Source organism: Arachis stenosperma, chromosome 2, assembly GCF_014773155.1.
Source record: "Arachis stenosperma cultivar V10309 chromosome 2, arast.V10309.gnm1.PFL2, whole genome shotgun sequence".
Taxonomy (NCBI): domain Eukaryota; kingdom Viridiplantae; phylum Streptophyta; class Magnoliopsida; order Fabales; family Fabaceae; genus Arachis; species Arachis stenosperma.
In genome coordinates, this window is record NC_080378.1 from 93739932 (window position 1) to 93758543 (window position 18612).

At 31.4% G+C, this 18612-nt stretch overlaps 1 protein-coding gene across 1 annotated transcript; it reads left to right on the forward strand.

The window, feature by feature from the left end:
* The first annotated feature begins 922 nt into the window (after positions 1–922).
* Positions 923–11543, forward strand: LOC130961360 (serine carboxypeptidase-like 11). Its single transcript, XM_057887203.1, has 14 exons — positions 923–1196; positions 2239–2387; positions 3322–3398; positions 4036–4155; positions 6591–6693; positions 7139–7176; positions 7685–7783; positions 8539–8625; positions 8746–8898; positions 9797–9868; positions 10092–10207; positions 10697–10810; positions 11204–11249; positions 11342–11543. Exons 1-14 carry the CDS (start codon positions 1030–1032, stop codon positions 11423–11425), a joined length of 1425 nt encoding a protein of 474 aa, XP_057743186.1. The 5' UTR covers positions 923–1029; the 3' UTR covers positions 11426–11543.
* The last annotated feature ends 7069 nt before the right edge of the window (positions 11544–18612 follow it).

Consider the following 18612-nt stretch of genomic DNA (forward strand, 5'->3'; position numbering starts at 1 on the left):
AGTTGGCAAAACATTATGAGTCATGATGCTCTAATTAATTAATTAGTATTATCATACTTTAGAGTATATTATTCAAACACAAATTATTTAACAATCTTCTATGCATTTTCACGTGTCATTACTCATTTGGCTTTTAGTATAATAATTAACTAGTTCTACTCTAATTAATATATAATGGATGAGAAAAAGTTATATTACTGACAAAAACAATTTTAAGATATTTAAATAATAAATACATTATAAAAAAATTTTAAAAATATAATAAAAAATTTTAGAAATTATTATATCTAACAAGATCATCTCTGGTCCTATCATTTGTGAAGAATAAAGTAGGTTTTTATAATTTAAAAATTTTACTTAATTTTTAATTATTTAAATAATTAATTTAAATAGATTTTGATATATCAATAGATCACTATTTATAAGATCAATTATTTAAATAATTAAAAATTAATGATCAACTACTTAAATAAGCGGCTAATTTTTTTAGAAATAAAAAATGTATAATTTAATATTATAATTAATTGGTGTATTTTTTTTATATAAATTTAAAATTTTTTATTTCATTTTAAATAATAAATCGGATTCTTAAATTTAAAAAATTAGAAGATTAAATTTTCATAATACATAAATAGGAGGATTTGATTTGTAGTGAGATAATTTTTTTTTTGCTTTAAACAAATTGAAGAGTCTAATTTATAAGTTTAAATTTTTTTTAATACTAAAATACAAATTTAACGATCAGATTTTTATTTTTTTTTAAAAATAAAAATTATAAATTTGACCCTATCATAAAAAAAATTAAAAATCACAAATCTCATTCTCAAATTTGTGACATCCACAATATATATATATATATATATATATATATATATATATATATATATACTAACTCTCCACATTATTAAAAAACTCCACCAAAAATCTTAATAATAAAAAATAAAAAGTGTAAATAAGCAACGCTAAATACTAATGCCTAGAAATTGGGATTAAGAATTGCAGGTGAGGCTGCAGAGTACAGAGCAGTGAATGAAAATGGCTTCCAATTCCAAAAAATGGAGTTACTTTTTTCAATTACTGCTTCTCTCGCTCACACTTTTCTTGCAGATAGCATCTCATAAAATTGAAGCTGGTGGTTCAAAAGTTGAATACCTTCCTGGTTTTGATGGTCCTCTCCCCTTTCAACTTGAAACTGGGTAAGCTCTATCTATATTTTCCACTTTCCATTTCCATCTACTTTTCCTTTTTTTTTTTTTGGTTGTGTTTTTGGTTTCAACTGTGACTGAAAATTAGTCACCAAAAAAAAAAAAAAACTGTGACTGAAACTTTATGTTTTGAAGCGGATTTTGATGTTGTAGAGGTGTATAAGACACAGAAATTGTTCTTAGCTAGTCTTTAGTCAGAATACGAGATCTAAAATTTTTATTTTATTTCAAAATAAAATACAGAGAAAGAGATTTAGAAATAGTCATTGTTATTTTATATTTTTATTTGATGGATCTTTCACTCCGAGCTCCATGTTCATTTTGTTGTATTTAAACCCAAAACAATCGTGGTCCTTGAGCTTGCATTGCAATGAGGAGAAGCTAAACACAAAGCAAGCCAAACAGTTCACATGCTTTCCATTAGCCCCAAGAAGAACACACCATGGCAAGGATGAAGGAATTGTCGGTGATGGTTGAACTGTCAGCAAGGAGAGCCTAACCAGTGTACAAGTGGAACGCTTGAGCATCAGCCACCAGGTTATGGATCGCTAGAGAGGGAGAGAGTAATTGAGCGCTACTACTGTCTGAAGAAAAAGGACAGCGAAACAAGAGAACACTTAGAACTTGAACATTCAACCTATTAGAAGTTAGAACTTTACCTTTGTTGCCACTGACGATAGCGGTTGGTGGTCCTGATGCCCTTTTTCCTTATTAAACGATTCAATTGGATTAGGGTTTAAGATTCATTTTCAGAAATATTGTTGCACATTAGTAAATAGAGAAAAATAAATTGGGACAAATCTATAAATATTTTTAAGAACTCCTTCAAATGGAACTCTCTATCAGAGTCCCATCAAATACTTTGCCTTCTGACCTCTAAGATTGGTTCAGTAGTGAGGAATAATAATAATAATAATAATAATAATAATAATAATAATAATAATAATAATAATAATAATAATAATAATAATAATAGTGTATGTGGGATATTAAATCCAATATTAAAACTATGTGATTTAATTTGTTTTGACAGGTATGTGGGATTGGGAGATTCAGAAGATGACATGCAAGTTTTCTACTATTTTGTTAAGTCAGAAAATGATCCTAAAAATGACCCTCTTTTGCTTTGGTTAACTGGTGGACCTGGCTGTTCTTCAATTTCAGGCTTTGTCTTCCAAATAGGTAATGTTCAAAATTTAAATTACCAACTTTTTGGTAGTAATTAACTAAGTATCAATTTTCTACACTAGCAGAAAAAACATTGTCCATTTATATTACGTCTACCACGCTAGACACTTACCTTCCTTGGTTTTCAATTTATTTTTTAATTAAAAAATACATAAAAATATCTATTTTATATGCTTTCTTTTTCCCTTTCCTTTTTTTTTTTTCAAAAAAAAAAAATTGAGATCTTGTATGCTGTGTGTTGATGCTGAAGTATGGCCCTGAATCAAACTAAGTTATAAATTTGTGTCTTCTAATTTTGAGTGTATGATTGATATATGATTATTATAGTTATATAGGAGGACTGAAGGCGTTGGATTTTTTAAGTATAAATGACAAAAAGATATATATATATATATATATATATATATATATATATATATATATAAAACGCTCATAATATGTTGGTTTAAGGTTTTTGGTGAAAAAATTTACATCTAAACTATTAATATATAGTATTTTATTTAGCTCATTGGTGTAACACTCTCTAAGTTATAATATAGATTCTCCTCACCAATGCATTCAAAATCCTTTGAAGCAAAGTCTAATTGGTTTTAATCATAAGCTAAATTAGTTAGGGAATGTTTGAAAGTTATCTTTGAAACATAAATACAGCAATAACATAGAGAAAATAGAGATTAAGACAACGAAATGTAAGTATATTTGATTGAATATAAGTGGTTTGGGGAAAAAAAATGTAATTTATTACTGTCCATTAAGCATAGACTTTCCATCCTTGCAGCAAAATCTAGGCAATACCAAGGTTTTGAATTCTTTATGTGTAAATAAAATTACACATATTGATCTAATTTAGCTGAAATTTATTCCACTATTATCTTCCAACTAAACATACCAAAAAAATGATTTATTTAGGGTTAAATTAATATTGTAGGTCCAGTGCAATTTAAAGTTGAGGAATTTGATGGGAGCTTGCCTAAGCTAATCTACAGGGCATCGTCATGGACAAAGGTAACAATGCATCTTAGAGAACTATATATGAATTACAAAAATGTTATGTGCATTGTAAAAATTAGTTACTATATATGTATAACTAGTTTAGTGGTTAATTTTTTGAGTATAGTATAATTATGTTAGTTATATCTCAAACTTTATCTATAATCTGTAACTGTAATTCCTATTGATAGTTTTTATATAAAATACCAACATAAAATCTTAGGGCGAAGAAGATAAGATATATGCAAAAACTGGATTTGTGAAGACAATCCACTTAATGGTTATAAATTAGGTATAGAAAAAATAAAAACATCTATTTACATCTATAAATTTCGTTTTCTAATTATTTAAATATACAGTTATAAGTTATAACTGTTCGTTTGGATTTTTTTTTAAATAAAAAATTACTTTAAACATATAATTGTAAAAGTGTTTGGATACACCTACTGTTAGAAAAATATACTTTTATTTTAAACAAGTAATATTTTGTTTTAAAAAAAATTATCGATAACAAAATAATTTTTATATTTTCTATTCAAATACAAAATGATATTTTTCTAATGAAAAATATCTTGATAAAAAAGATAAAAAAAAAAAGTTAAATACTTCCTTCAAATATTGTTCCTGATCTTCTTTTTCCACTTTTTTCTAGGTAGCTAATGTTATCTTTGTAGATTTACCGATGGGAACAGGGTTCTCTTACGCAAAAGATGTCCTTTCTCAACGAAGTGATTGGAAACTTGTTCATCATGCCCACCAATTTATTAGAAAGGTAAAGTAGTTATTATTATTATTATTATTATTATTATTATTATTATTATTATTATTATTTCGTGATATGCAAAGTAGGGAGAAAGAATAACTCAAAGTCACAACTGTCCTTTTATTTTGTAATGAAACGAGCCCCAAGCCCAAAAAGAGAACTAAACTACTACAAGGAGATAAGTGTGAAATGATTATTGAAATGGTAAACCACAATATTTGAGTAAATCACCAAAAAAAAAAAACACCTATGAATTATCAAATTGCTTATAGAAATATCTTCTAAATTCGTTAATGTTGGCCAACAAATTATAGCTTAAACGATATAGTTTTCATACTCATTTAGAGATCGCGGGTTCGATTCTCTCTATCTTCGAAAAAAAAAAAATTCGTTAATGCAAAAAATATTCTTAAAATATGAAAAAAATATTCAACCATTAAATATATTCTTAAAATACGTTCACGATTAAATTTTGATGCATTCTTTTTTTTTTGCAAACAATATTAGAAAACTGAGATATTTTTATCTATAAAATTTAGTAATTTTATGACAAGTAGATACATTTTTGTAATTTTTTTGGCTAATAATATTTTTTAAAAAATATGCAAAAGAATCTAGAGATCAAATTTTGGTATGATTTTTTATATGCACTTTTTAAATAGTATCCAAATATTTTTACAAAATTTCAAATTAAATGTATAAATTATTTGTCAAATACAAAAATTATTTATCTCTTATAAAAAATAGTATTCTTTTTATTTTAAAATATTTTATCGTTAACAAACTTAGAAGATACTTTTATCAACATAAAAATTCATGGACAAGTTTGGATGGTTTAGCCCACAATATGTTTACATCTGCATCTTTTCACATATAAAAACTTTAAAGAGCAACTAAGCAAAAATGATTTCTGATATTTTTATGTAAAAATGGTATTATAAACATTTACATGGTTCAGTAAAATATATTGAGTCAAATATAATTGATTGTATATTAAAAGTGTTATTTTATTGTATATGAATAATTCTAAAATGGCTCAAAATATGACAAAAAAAGAATAAAGTTCCTTTTATATGTGTTGGGCCAAAAATTTGAAACTTAAAAGAAAAAACATCCTAAGAACTTGAATTTTTCTTTAATTAGGAACTAAATTGGTTGAAGATGATTGGTTGGATTTGAAGTGTATACAATGTCCTGTAGCTAGAAATGAGTCAAACTAGATGTACCTTTACTAATGTCACATATTATAAGCACTCTTTTATCCGGATACCTCTTTGACACGAACACCCTAAACAGTGACAGAACTGGTACCTTAACTTGTGGAGATAAACTTCTTTCGTATATCTTCTTTTAGTTAAAGAAACTTAAAATAATAGAAACACCAAAAAATACATTCTACTAATTACATCATTTAATAACTAGTCTTGGGATAAAAGTAGGCTGAATATGACATTGTAACTATTGGACAATGTACTCTCCCTCTAAAATGACTTTAGACTATAAAACATGCTTAAACTCGCTTCCCTCGAAAAGACTTTTCTAAAACTTTGTGAGATAATCTATTTTCTTTGCTCTCTTACCATTCTTCTCCTTATTCTTTATTTTGTTCATCAACTTCAAACAAGTGAATTTATAAAATTAGCATTCGGGTATTCTACTAGAACACCCGACAACAAGCTCTATATAAGTTTTGTCCACTTTAAATTAAAAGAGTTCATTCATCCTCTTGTGACATTAGTAAAGGTCTCAACATTTGTTCTCCATCACTATTCCACATCATTAATTTTTATGTTGTTTATTTATCAATAATCGAAGTATTTTCCTTACAATTTACCTATCCTTTATCTCTCTTCTTAATCTTTCTTTATTTAATCTATTTCCACAAAACTATACCCGAACCAATAGTAAAAATGTCTTTATGGGAGTAACTACCAACTTAAAATGTTTGGTAACTGATCTAAGCAAACCCCATATTCATCTTCAAAGGGGAAACTCTTTTGTACCTGAAAATAAATAAATAAATAAAATAAAAAATGTCACAACTCGTTACCAAATGTTCTTGTGTTGTAGATGGTATACCCATCAGCTTGGATTTGGCTTACCCACGAGTTAAATGCAGACTAAAAATTATAACCCAACTTATTATTTTGGTGGATCAAAGCATGAGGGAGTTTGGTTCGTTTTGTCATCTTCAACTTGTTAGTTGTGTTGTTGTTTAGACCTTTAAAAAAAAGAAGAAAAAAAAAAAAACCAGAGAAACTTGTGTTGTAGTCTTGTAGATTCATGATATTTAATTAATTAGACTTTGGTGTTTTCTTTTTCATTTATTTTCCAGTATTTGTATTTTACTTTGTGGGAGACTAATTCCAGCTCCTAACTAAACAAGCTGTATAACTTTGATGATTTATTAATAACCTATGATATTTATGTATTCATTTTTGCAGTGGCTCACTGAGAATCCAGAATATATTTCCAATGAATTTTACATGGCAGCTGATTCTTATTCTGGCATTCCTGCTCCTCCATTGGTTCAAGAAATTGCAAATGGTAAGAAATTATCATTGTATTACACAGGCAATTGCATGGAATAATTACTACTACTACTATATTATATTTTATTATATTTAAAAGTAAAATTGTTTACATTTATATATTAACTATTTTATAAGTGCTAGATTGAGAGTAATATACATATTTGTTCTTTTATATCACGAAGTCACTTCTCCAAAAAAATTTAAGCTAATAGGTGAAAATACATAAATTATTATATCTATAACACATTCTTCGTCATGAGATTCATGAATTTTTTGTGTTATATATCTACGCATATCATAAAAATAGTTGTACTTTTTTTCGAACAACCAAAAAAATAGAAAAAAACAAAATAAAGTATAACAAATAAGCATGCAAAAACATTTGCATCTCCAATTACAGTCATTTCAATTGCATCTAGAAAAATCAAACCATAATTATTCAATTCCTTTATTAACAGGAAATGAGAAAGGTCTTCAACCCCACATAAATCTCCAGGTTTGTGATTATTTCCAATTACTATATATGTTTTGATTGCCTAGAAAATCAAATAAAATTTATTCAAAAATCAGTTTTTCAAAATTGCCAAGGAAAATATATCTATGGTCGATCGAAAACTTATTAAGTGTATTTGTTGAAAAGGGGAAAAATTTGCTGAGTGTTGGTGAATATTTGGCTTTAGATATATTAGGCAACACTTTTAAAGCGCACTTAAAACATAATAAATAGGTTACTCTTTAAAGAGTTTTTTTTTTTGTGAAAAAAGTGTACCCATAGATATTAAGATAATGTTACGCTTTATAAGTGATCTTTATAATACTTAAGGATAAACTTTTCAAGTAATGCCACCACTGTGTTTTCTATTCTCTTTTAAAATGGTACGCTTTTCAAATATAGCTTAAAAAAAAGTGTGGCTAAATGAGTATTTTTCTTCTTGTGCGAATTGAATGGCAGGTGTTTCTTCTATTTGACCAATTTCCTAAAACTCAAACCTTAATTTTTTCAGGGATACATACTAGGAAACCCCGTAACGACAAGTGAAGAAGGAAATGATCATATCCAATATGCTCATGGAATGGCACTTATTTCTGATGAACTCTATTTGGTATTCTTACTTGTGCATGCCTAATTAATTATTAAATGCATGACAAACATTCTTGTCTAGTAAATATACTATACATAAAAGTAAATTCCCAAACTGCTCCTTAGAAAGAATTTAGTATTAGATAAATAAATCTCTAAAAAACAAATATCAATTTAGTGTTTAATCTCTTAAAATATCACACATATATGACTTTTTCTTTAAACATTTTTTATTGAGTAAAGAGTGCTACACTCTTTGTTAATGAAATAAATCTCAGCTCTCTATTGATTATATTTGACTCATATTTAGAGTTTAAAGTTTAGAATTTATGGTTCTTAGGGTTTATAATTTAAGATTTAGAATTTAAAGTTTAGAATTTAGGTTTTAGAATTTAAAGAAGGTTGTACTCCTTAATTTCTCCTAAGCGCATTAGCATTCACCAACATATAGTCCTTAGTAAAATAAAGAATAAATTTAGAGTCTAATACTTAAGTTTCTATATTCATTTCAAGTATTTTCGTTCCTCATCATTTTGAGAAGAAAAATATATATAAACAAAAAACAATCATGTCTTTATAGTTACAAATGACAAAGTGGTCCCTTATATAGTTATATTTACAAAAATAGTTTGACAGAGAACTTAACTTATCTAAAATTTAAAATACAAGATACTATTTTTTTTTTTTTCGTTACAGTTTCTTTAAGGACCATTTTAAAGTTTTACTCAATATAAAACTATTGATGTCTACCCATTTGCCTCTCTTGTCTATGAACAGTCATTGAAGAGAAATTGTAAAGGAGATTATCTAAATATAAATCCCGAAAATACATTGTGTTTAAGCGACATGGAGTATTACAGTAAGGTAAGTAATGATCATCTCAATTTTACTATATATGGTAATGATATCCACTGTAATAGTTTATTAATTTATTTAGCTACATTATTGAATTCGTAATATTATTTTCTGATTTGTTTTTTTCAGTGCCTTGAAAAAATTGACCTCTATTTCATTTTGAATCCATATTGCAACGATGATTGGCTTAAGCAAGACCAAGGGATGCAAACGAGATCTTTGGCTAGAAAGCTTGAGGCGCGTTTCGAAACTCCTCTCATAGTGCCAGATATAGGCTGTGAGGTACATTTTCAATTTTTAATATCTTTGTTTATGCTTACACATTTTTGGTGCAATCAATATAAAGAAATTTTATATATACATTTAATTACGTATCCATACGTCAGCAAAAATAACAATATTTTAAATTGACAGCATAAATGGTTATTCAAAAGAATGTGTGGGATCGGACGATTGTTAGTGCATCAAAATTAAACTCACATTTCTTCAAATTTTGAAAAACATTTTTTTTTTCATGAATTTTTTTTCTATTTGGTTGAGATCCATTACCCTGCCAAAGAATATCTAATGCATAATGAATTTCGTCATGAATCAGCAAGGGTAATAATATTGAAAAACATACTTATCAAATTTCAGTAAATTTGGGTAATAGTATATCTGTAATATAATAGTTTGTATTTAATTATTTATATTTCTAAACTATATTATATATTAAAATAACACATAAGGATAAAACTTCCAATTGCTTCAATTCCAAACTTTCATGAAGTTTTAATACTCTAATAATAGTGTAATAGAATTTTACATACATAACATTAGCAAAAGTAATTAATATTGATATACATCACTTAAAAAATCATTTAAATGCATAAATCTAATTAAACGACAATAATAAATTTTTTACATTGTTGATATATCAAAATAATTAAACTCTTAATTTATATGGTAAAATGTCTTAATTCAGCATTTATATTGATTAAAATTCAAAATCTATTATAAATAAATAAATTATTCTAACAAAACTTACACCTAAATAAGTGGATCTCCATTCTCCATCCTCCATTCTTTTTTTTTTTTTTTAGAAATTATACTCTGCTTTGCTCTTTTAAAAAATCGAATATTATATATTTTTTCATGATAGTGATGATGATGTAATTTCCAAGAATTTTCATTGTTGTAGAATTTTCTTTTCTTTCTGGTCACTCAATGGGCCAACCACAGAAGCGTACGCAAGGCACTACACATTCGAGAGGTAGTTTGATGAGAATATTTTTGGACTTTATAAAATTTCATCAGTTCTTGCTAAATTGAATTCACAAATTAAATCATAATTATTGATGTATGTCCAATCTCAAATATATATATATATATATATATATATATATATATATATATTGAGTTGAAATTTGATATCGTTGTTTATTGATTTTCTACCTTGTTCATATGAATAATGCACCAATATCAATATTCTACAGGGTACTATAGGGGAATGGGTGCGTTGTTATAAAGATGATTATGAATTCAGCATCGGTAACAGTGTTCCCTTCCATGCAAATCTCAGTGCAAAAGGCTACCGTTCTTTAATTTTCAGGTGATTATTTTAACATCTCAAACTGTTTAATTTATAATTTATGACTTAAAGTATATTGACGAAAACTTGTGTTATTTTCATATACTCCATGTGTATCCGTTTGGTTTATAAAAATAAAAATATTTCTATTTTCACAATTTCATTTTTTTTAAAGTTTGAAAGCAATAAAAAAAATATTTATAGATAACATGTGTTTTAAGGACATATATTAAAATTATCAATTAAAACTTTTTTTAATAAAAAGGATGTAAAGTAAGTTTAATTTTCAATTTATTTTTTATGTATTTGTTAAATTAAAAATTAAAAAACTTCTATTAATAATAATTTATCATAGACTCGAGGATATATATTAGCTAAATCTTTTCTGTTTTACTCTATTCAAGTGACATTCAAAAAATTATAAGAAAAGAATACAAATCAACTATACTAGTCTGTTGCAGCTATCAACGACTAACTGATTTTGTATTGCAATTGATGTTATGTTGGTAGTGGAGATCATGATTCAGTGGTTCCTTTTTTCTCAACTCAAGCATGGATAAGGTCTCTAAACTATTCCATTGTAGATGATTGGAGGCCATGGTATTTAAATGACCAAGTTGCAGGGTAAGCATAGATTTTTTTGTTAGAGATATAACTATTTATGTTGCCTTCTCTTATCAACTTAAGTTTTTAGGATGAGCGGTTTTATAATATGGTATCAGAACTCTATCTCTACAAAATCTAGAGTATGATCTTTGGTGAACTCTAAAAAAAAAAAGTAGCATAAGGCAAATAAAAAAAAGAAAAAAAAAAGTCTGCTAAAATCAAGCAAAGCCAAAAGAAACTCTTACTTGAAGGAGGATGTTAGAGATATAATCATTTATATTTTTATTCGTTTTAGCTCAAGTTTTTGGAATGAGTGTTTTTATGACACTTTTAGTTTTGATTTAAAAAGTATTAACAACGTTACAAATCTATGATATCATTTACAAATATGTTTTGTTTAATTTCAAACAGATACACCAGGACTTACTCAAATAAAATGACATTTGCAACTGTAAAGGTAAGAAAACATTGAAATGGTCAAATCACAATTCACAAGTGCTATTCTTCTCAAGAATGTGGGGGTGTGTGTGTGTGTGTTTTTTTTTTCAGGGTGCAGGACATACAGCTGCTGAATTGAAGCCTAATGAAAGTTATGTCATGTTCACTAGATGGATATCTAATAGGCCTTTGTAACTATGCAGCTAACATATTTTCATGTTCTCATTGCAATTTGAATGGATGTTAGCTAATTCAGGAACTTGTTTCCCGCAAATGGAGCATTCAAAATAATTTAAAATTTATATTATTTGGATATTTTCTTTTTCAATTAATATATTGATGGAATTACTCTTAATTATAGTGAATAAATTACTATTTATACCTACAAATATTTAAAAAGTTGATAAATCTATCAATAAAAAAACTAAAATTTATTGTATCCATAAAAAAAAGGCTCAAATTGACAAAATTATCAAAATCCTAAAAATTATAAAAAAAAGATCTAAAGTACTCTATTTAACCTAACCTAGCTTTGAATTCTCAACCATAACTCTAATCTTACTCATCTCCAAGTCTCAACTCTTCACCACTTCCATCCCAACTCTTCCTAAGAATGAAAACTAGTAACATCACCCACCAAATTCTACAGCACCAACATCGTATCATCAACAACGAACTCCTCCGTCGATCCTCATCATCAAAATGTAGATGTGGTAAATTGTAAGAAGGAAATTAAAATTAGTCACTAATAAAAAATATATATTATAATATAAAATATATTTTAAAAATAAATTAAACAACATATATTTATATGCAAATATATAGTAATTAATTTTAGCGACAGATTTTAGTGTATTAATAATATTTTTGAAAACCAAAATATAGCATCTCAACATAGCAAGGATGTAATACCTAGTCTAACCGAAATTAATTAAATAATAAGTTAAGTAGGAGCGAATATGGTTGGAAAATTTGGCAATTGGAATTTGATTATTTAAATATGATATTTGGATTCAGTGAATTTTTTCGAGTCGGAAAACATAGTTTTCTGCGTAAAAGCGCGCAGTGGAATTTTGACCGGCAGTACCGGCTGAGACCTGTCTGGTACTGCAGCTGAGAAAATTGATTATGAGTAAATAGGATTAAGAAATGATGAATTATAATTAGGGGAGGTAGAAATATTTGAAGTGCGATTTAGAACATTAATCTTAAAGGTTTTGGTCCAAAATTGCGCCAACGGACAAAAATAAGTAAACCGGACCTAAGTGGGCCCAAGACCCAACATATATAAACATTAGTTATGAGCATTTTAGCTCATTTTACCCTAAAAGGAAGGGTTGGGGCGCAGAAATTGAGAAGAGAGAAGAGAAGAGAGAAAACCTAACTCTCTTTGATCTTCAAACCACCATAACTTGAGCTACGAAGCTCTGATTGACAAGCCGTTTGCGGCCACGCGTCGCTCTTCTCATCCTCTACAATTCTATCTAATTTTTGTGGTGAGTAATCCATTCATCTCTACCCAGTTTTTGAAATTCCACACTGTTACACATTTTTGGGTAGTTAGTGTTGAAATCTTGTGATTTTGGGTGTTTAGGGATACTCCAACATAGATTCCAAGTGGGTTCCATCCCAACTTCATATGGGCTGAGGTAAGAAGTGCTCAAACCCTTGTGATTTTTCATTTTTATGAGCCCTAAGTTGATGTATGTATGTGATATTGGTTATGTTAGTGTATTTGATGATCTTGGTGCACAATTGGGAAATTGGTGTTGCTTGAGGAGCTTTGGTGAGACTTGGGGTTAAGGATGGTGGAGACTTCTAAAGAAGAGGCTCAATTGATTTGGCTACAAGAGGTACGGTTTAAGTTTCATTTAAGTACCGTGTGATGTGATGAGAATTCCTAGGCTAGATGCCCCTAGGATTAAGTTTGAATTGTGTAACTGGTTGGTGCTAATATGCATAGTTGGTATGTAATGTGAATTAATGATTGGGTTGAGAATTGTGTGGCCTTGTATGCTTGGTGTATTGAAAATTTGATGTATTGGGTAATGAGTATTGATTGTGGTTTATGCATTTAAATTGTGAAATTGGGCCGGAGGCCGTAAATTTTGGGCCGGAGGCCGGAAAGATGTAAGGAAAGTAAGTTGATGTGTACATTGTATGATGACACAAGTGATTGGATGAATTTCAGATAATGGATATGTGAATGATTGGGTTGGTTATTGAATAATAAGGTTTGAGGAGTTGAAGTGTGAAATTTGGTAATTTTGGGTGAAATTATGTAGATGAGGTATGTTTGGTTTTGGTTGAGAAATATTATGTGGTCATATATGTGATTATGATTATTGATGTCTTGATGGTATGATAATGCATGAGAGATATGTATGTTGTGATATATGCTTGAGGAATGATTAAGGTTGATTTGTGGGTGAAACCACGTGATAGTGAGTATGACATTGATTATGTATAATGATGGTTGATTGGAAATAGTATTGTTGGAAATTGGGATGAGGAAGGATGTATGACATGTTGATGTGTTTGTAATTTAGCCATTTGTTTGAAATGGGTAAAAATGGTTATATAGCGGTTTTGTGAATTGTGGTAAAGTGTTAATGTATGAGTTGAGGAGGCTTGATGTTGATTTTGGTATATTTTGATTGATTTCAAAAAGGGTTGAAACTAGCATGTTTTGGTTGATTTTGAAAAGGGTTGAAAATGGCTTGTTTTGAAAAGGGCACCTTGTGGTTTTGTATGAAAACATGGTTTTTAGGCATACTTTGATGGGACAAAACTTGGAATCTGGATCCCCGTTTTGTGCCAAACTTGTTTAGAAGTGAAATTGGATCCGGGATGTCCATGCCGTTCGAAGAACGGGCGAAAAACGATTTAAAATAAGAAAGTTATGTCCGTCGGAAGATTGGGGGTTGAATCTGTGAATTCTGCAGCTTTTAACTTAGAAAATTTTTAGCAGAATGACCCTCCACGCGTAGGCGCACTTGGTGCGTACGCGTCGTTTTTCAAGAAGGCACCATCCACGCGTGCGCGTGGTGTGCGCGTGCGCGTCGATGCGCTGCACCCAATGCCCAGCCATTTTCCCGAGAGTTGTGCCAGAGTTGTGCCAGTTTTGTGCTTGGGGTGCAAATGCACCCACGCGTACGCGTGGCTGACGCGTACACATCGTCTGGCTATGTTTCAATCCGCGCGTCCTCGTGTATGACGCATATGCGTCGATGAGCTTTGTACCATCCACGCGTGCGCGTGGAGTACGCGTACGCGTGGCCCTGTTTTCATCCAAAAGTTGATTTTTGAGTTTTAAAAACTAAATCTCATACTTCTAAGCCTCCGATCTCACCCCTTATGTATTAAATCATTATGATATGCCTAGCAAAGAGGAAGGAGCTAGGGGATGTGGTAACTTGCGAATGAAGCAATGGGAGAAGTTGTGATCAATGATGATCAAAGATGATTATATGAGATATGGAGGATGACGGTAGAAGTACCGTGTATGCCATGAGCCGAAGGGCTATATTTATTGATAAATGGCTGGTTCTTGATTGAACAATGAGCCGGATGACTGAGTTATTGCTGGGTTACGGCAAAGCCATTATTGATTATGGCTGAGTATAAATGCATATATGATTAATGAATGAATGTGTTAAATGGATAATAATAGAAAATGTTGAAATGTGATGTGTAACCCCGGGTAGTAGGCAGTGGCGTTGTCCACTTGCTCCGGGTATGAGACGGAAAAGGATGTTTATGATAAATGAGTTTAATTATGGAGTTTTGAATGAATGTATTTGTGATACCTGGGTAGTAGTAAGGGTTGTGGTTCGTCCCACTTGCTCCAGGTTAATGTTTGAAATTTGATAACAATGATGATTGCTTTTAAACTAAACGAATGTATGTTTTGAGATCCTGGGCAGTAGCAAGGGTTGTGGTTCGTCCCACTTGCTCCAGGTCAGAGATTGTGACGCCTGGGTAGTAGCTGCAGTAGTGGTGAATCCACTCGCTCCAGGTTGAGCTTTTAAACACCCGCCTGGGTAGTAGCCGCAGTAGTGGTTATTCCACTGGCTCTGGGTTGAGCGGGTAGTAGCAAAGGGGTTGTAGCTCAAACCTACTTGCTCCGCAAGGGGTGTTTCTGTCCAATGGTTAGCTACCAGGACATGTCGGATTGGCTATATAACCGACAGATGATATCATCAGCCATAGGGCAGGCATACATCATTTGCATATGTTTGAATTGTTTGGGTTTGCTTATTTGTTTTAGATTTCTACATCATATATGCTATGTTACCTGATTATGTGCTACTTGTTCTACTTGTACCTTATTTGTGTATTACTTGCTTGTATTGCTTGTGTTTGTACAACTGAGAGATCCCTCATGTTGGTGTCGGTGGATGTTGAGGGCTGTTCTTGATGAGATGAATTGATGATGCGATTGCATGATGATGATGATTTTTGAATGAGATAATTTGAGCCCCCTGGGTAGACGCAGTGATGTGATTTCACTAGCTCCAGGCGAGGGTATGATGTATTGATATAGAGTTGCTGAGGCAGAACAACTAGTGATGGTTTTGCTTATGATTCTAAGTCTGATTCGTGGAAGAATCAGCGAGTTGGGAAACATGTGTAACATGAACTAGATTTAGTATCCCCTTACGACAGTTGCCTATTTATGGATTAGTGAGAATCTAGGCTGGATATTTGGTGAAAAGGAGTTTAGGATGCTTAGTGAGTTTTTATTGCAGTGCATTGTATTTATTTGGCACTTTTACCGTACTGGAAACCCATGGGCCCGGGGTTCTCATTCCGTATATATCTTTTGTTTTTCAGATACAGGTCCAAGTGCTCAGAAGTGAGCTGTGGTTCGTCTGAGAGACGGCGAAGATATTTATTTTCTCTACTTTGTGTTTTGCTTAGAATCTCTCCACCTTTGTTTTGAAAAGATTATATTATGTATTGAACTCTTTTGGAACTTGCCTATAGAGGCTCTTATGTTTCCTTTGGGAGAGATTAGGATATACTGTTGTTAACTACTTTCATACTGTACCCTAGCCGGCCTAGACTTCGCGGGTCGCGACTAGTGGCTATTACTTATGTTATATATCTATCTGTTATCTATCTCTTAATCTCCTTTATGCCTTGTCCGTATATCACTTTCGGCTTCACAGTTTAACTTTTCATTGTCGAAACGTGAGTGATACGTCTTCGCGATTTTATTTCTACTCTTTTCAGGCTTATCGATTAATACTCCTTTCGAAATTACCTATATTTATATATTAAAAATCCACCTGAGAGTCGTACCACCGTAATATCATTGATTTATGACTCGAGCATAAGGATTTGAATATTAGGGTGTTATATTATGGTATCAGAGCAGTTCGTCATCGTGATTCTGAGGGATGGAACTGCTTATGCTTCAATGCATACTCTGAGTATGTGCCTGTGCTAGTTAGGGTATCTAACCGATACATCTAGCATGAAGTCCATAAGTGTACCTTTGGTACTTTGAAGCACTATACTTCCGATATTGAGACTGATCAACTTGATATCGATTGTTTGGTGTGTATAAGAACTAGATGGCGCCTCGTGGACCCGGTCGGGGACGTGAGAGAGATCGTACTAGTTCACAGGAACCGGAAATCAACCCGAATAACCCGGTAAACCTTATGGTGGCATTGGAGAATATGGCTGCTACTATGCAGGCCACTGCGGAGGCTCTTGGGCAACAGATAAACAATAATGGCAATGGCGAAAGGGAAGCTCAGGGCCCGATGACACTGGCAACCTTCTTAAATGTTAATCCACCTAAGTTCAAGGGAACCACCAATCCGACTGAAGCTGATACTTGGTTTCAGGCCATGGAGCGAGCATTACAAGCGCAGTTGGTGCCTGAAGAGCATTGTGTTGAAATTTCTACCTATCTGCTCACGGGAGAAGCATCGCATTGGTGGCAAGGGGCTCAACGTCTCCTGCAACAGGGGAATGATCCTATCACTTGGGATGCCTTCCAGTTGGAATTCTATAAGAAGTACTTTCCGAATTCCACCAGGACAGCCAAGGAATTAGAGTTACTGCAGCTGAAGCAAGGTGCTATGTCCGTATCTGAGTATACAGACAAATTTGAGGAGCTATTCAGGTTTTCCCGCATGTGTCAGGGAGCTCTGGGAGACTTCGAGGAATGGAAATGCATTAAGTATGAAGGAGGGCTCCGGAGCGACATCTTAAGTTCAATGGGACCAATGGAGATCCGAACTTTTTCAGAGTTGGTGAATAAGAGCAGAATTGCTGAAGAGTGTGTGAAGAGGATGGTTGCAGAGAAAGAAAGTCATAGAGAGCACAACCAAGGATTCGCACCAAGGGGTTGAGAGTTTGAGGAGAGAGGATACATACAACACTTTTTCCAAGGACGGAATAACTTTATGACGAGTGAGCAGTCCCAAAGAAACGGTAAGGAATAACGGGCAGCGGCTACTTTTAATGTTTTGAGCTGTCAGAGATGTGGAAGTTATCTCCCAAATAGGCCGTGCCGATTGGGGTTAGGTGTATGTTGCAAGTGCGGGTTACCAGAGCATGTATCAAGAAATTGCCAACAAGGAGAGAGTCAGAATGCGGGCCGATTGCGACAGTAAGATTGAGGTAATTGCAATAATCAGGCTTAAAGGACAGTGCATGATTTTATAATACCGCCTGTACAGTAAAACTGGGAATGTCAAGCTTAATATTAGACTGAGAAGCAAACCGGATGGTCCGAGTAAGGATTTGCCTTAATACAAATGGATAAATGCCTGATATGTAAATAATTTTCTGTTGAGAATGATGTGTTGTGTTTGTTATGTAGTTGGTTGATTTCTGGATTTTTGGTGAAACGGATTGAACCCGTGACTTTTAGTTCCTTTGATTTAAATAGATAAGGAATGGTCCTAAATGATGGATTTGGAAACGTTGATTTGAAATGCCAGTCATGCTAAGTTGTGGTTGAGTACTTGAGGAAATAAGTGATGGAACTATTACTTGACGAGAAATCAAAGTGGCATAGTGAAAGCTTGCTAAAGTGTTAGCATAGTATGGTAATAATAAGGAAAAGTGGGGTATGATTAGAAATGCTTTATGCTTTGAGTACTTAAAAGTTTAGTGAGCTTATGCAGATAATGATTCTAGATAATTGGAATTAATTGTGGCTGTGAGCCTTGATGGTTCTGAAACAGATGAGGAAATTATCATTGATGCGTAATCTGATTTGGATAATGAGAGAGTGCAAGTTGTCGTGTTTGAAAGATGAGTACTATGATGTTTGGTCATAGTGACCTTGGATTTAGTTTGGGATTTGTAATGATTGCTTTTAAAAGACTAATGTGAAAACCATTAAATTAAAATGT

Bases quoted from the DNA above. Each gene is read 5' to 3' on its own strand.
- LOC130961360 (XM_057887203.1), top strand. From the start codon at position 1,030: ATGAAAATGGCTTCCAATTCCAAAAAATGGAGTTACTTTTTTCAATTA. The intron at 4,156-6,590 runs GTAAAGTAGTTA...TCATTTTTGCAG, and splicing joins CCCACCAATTTATTAGAAAG to TGGCTCACTGAGAATCCAGA. The intron at 11,250-11,341 runs GTAAGAAAACAT...TTTTTTTTTCAG, and splicing joins TGACATTTGCAACTGTAAAG to GGTGCAGGACATACAGCTGC.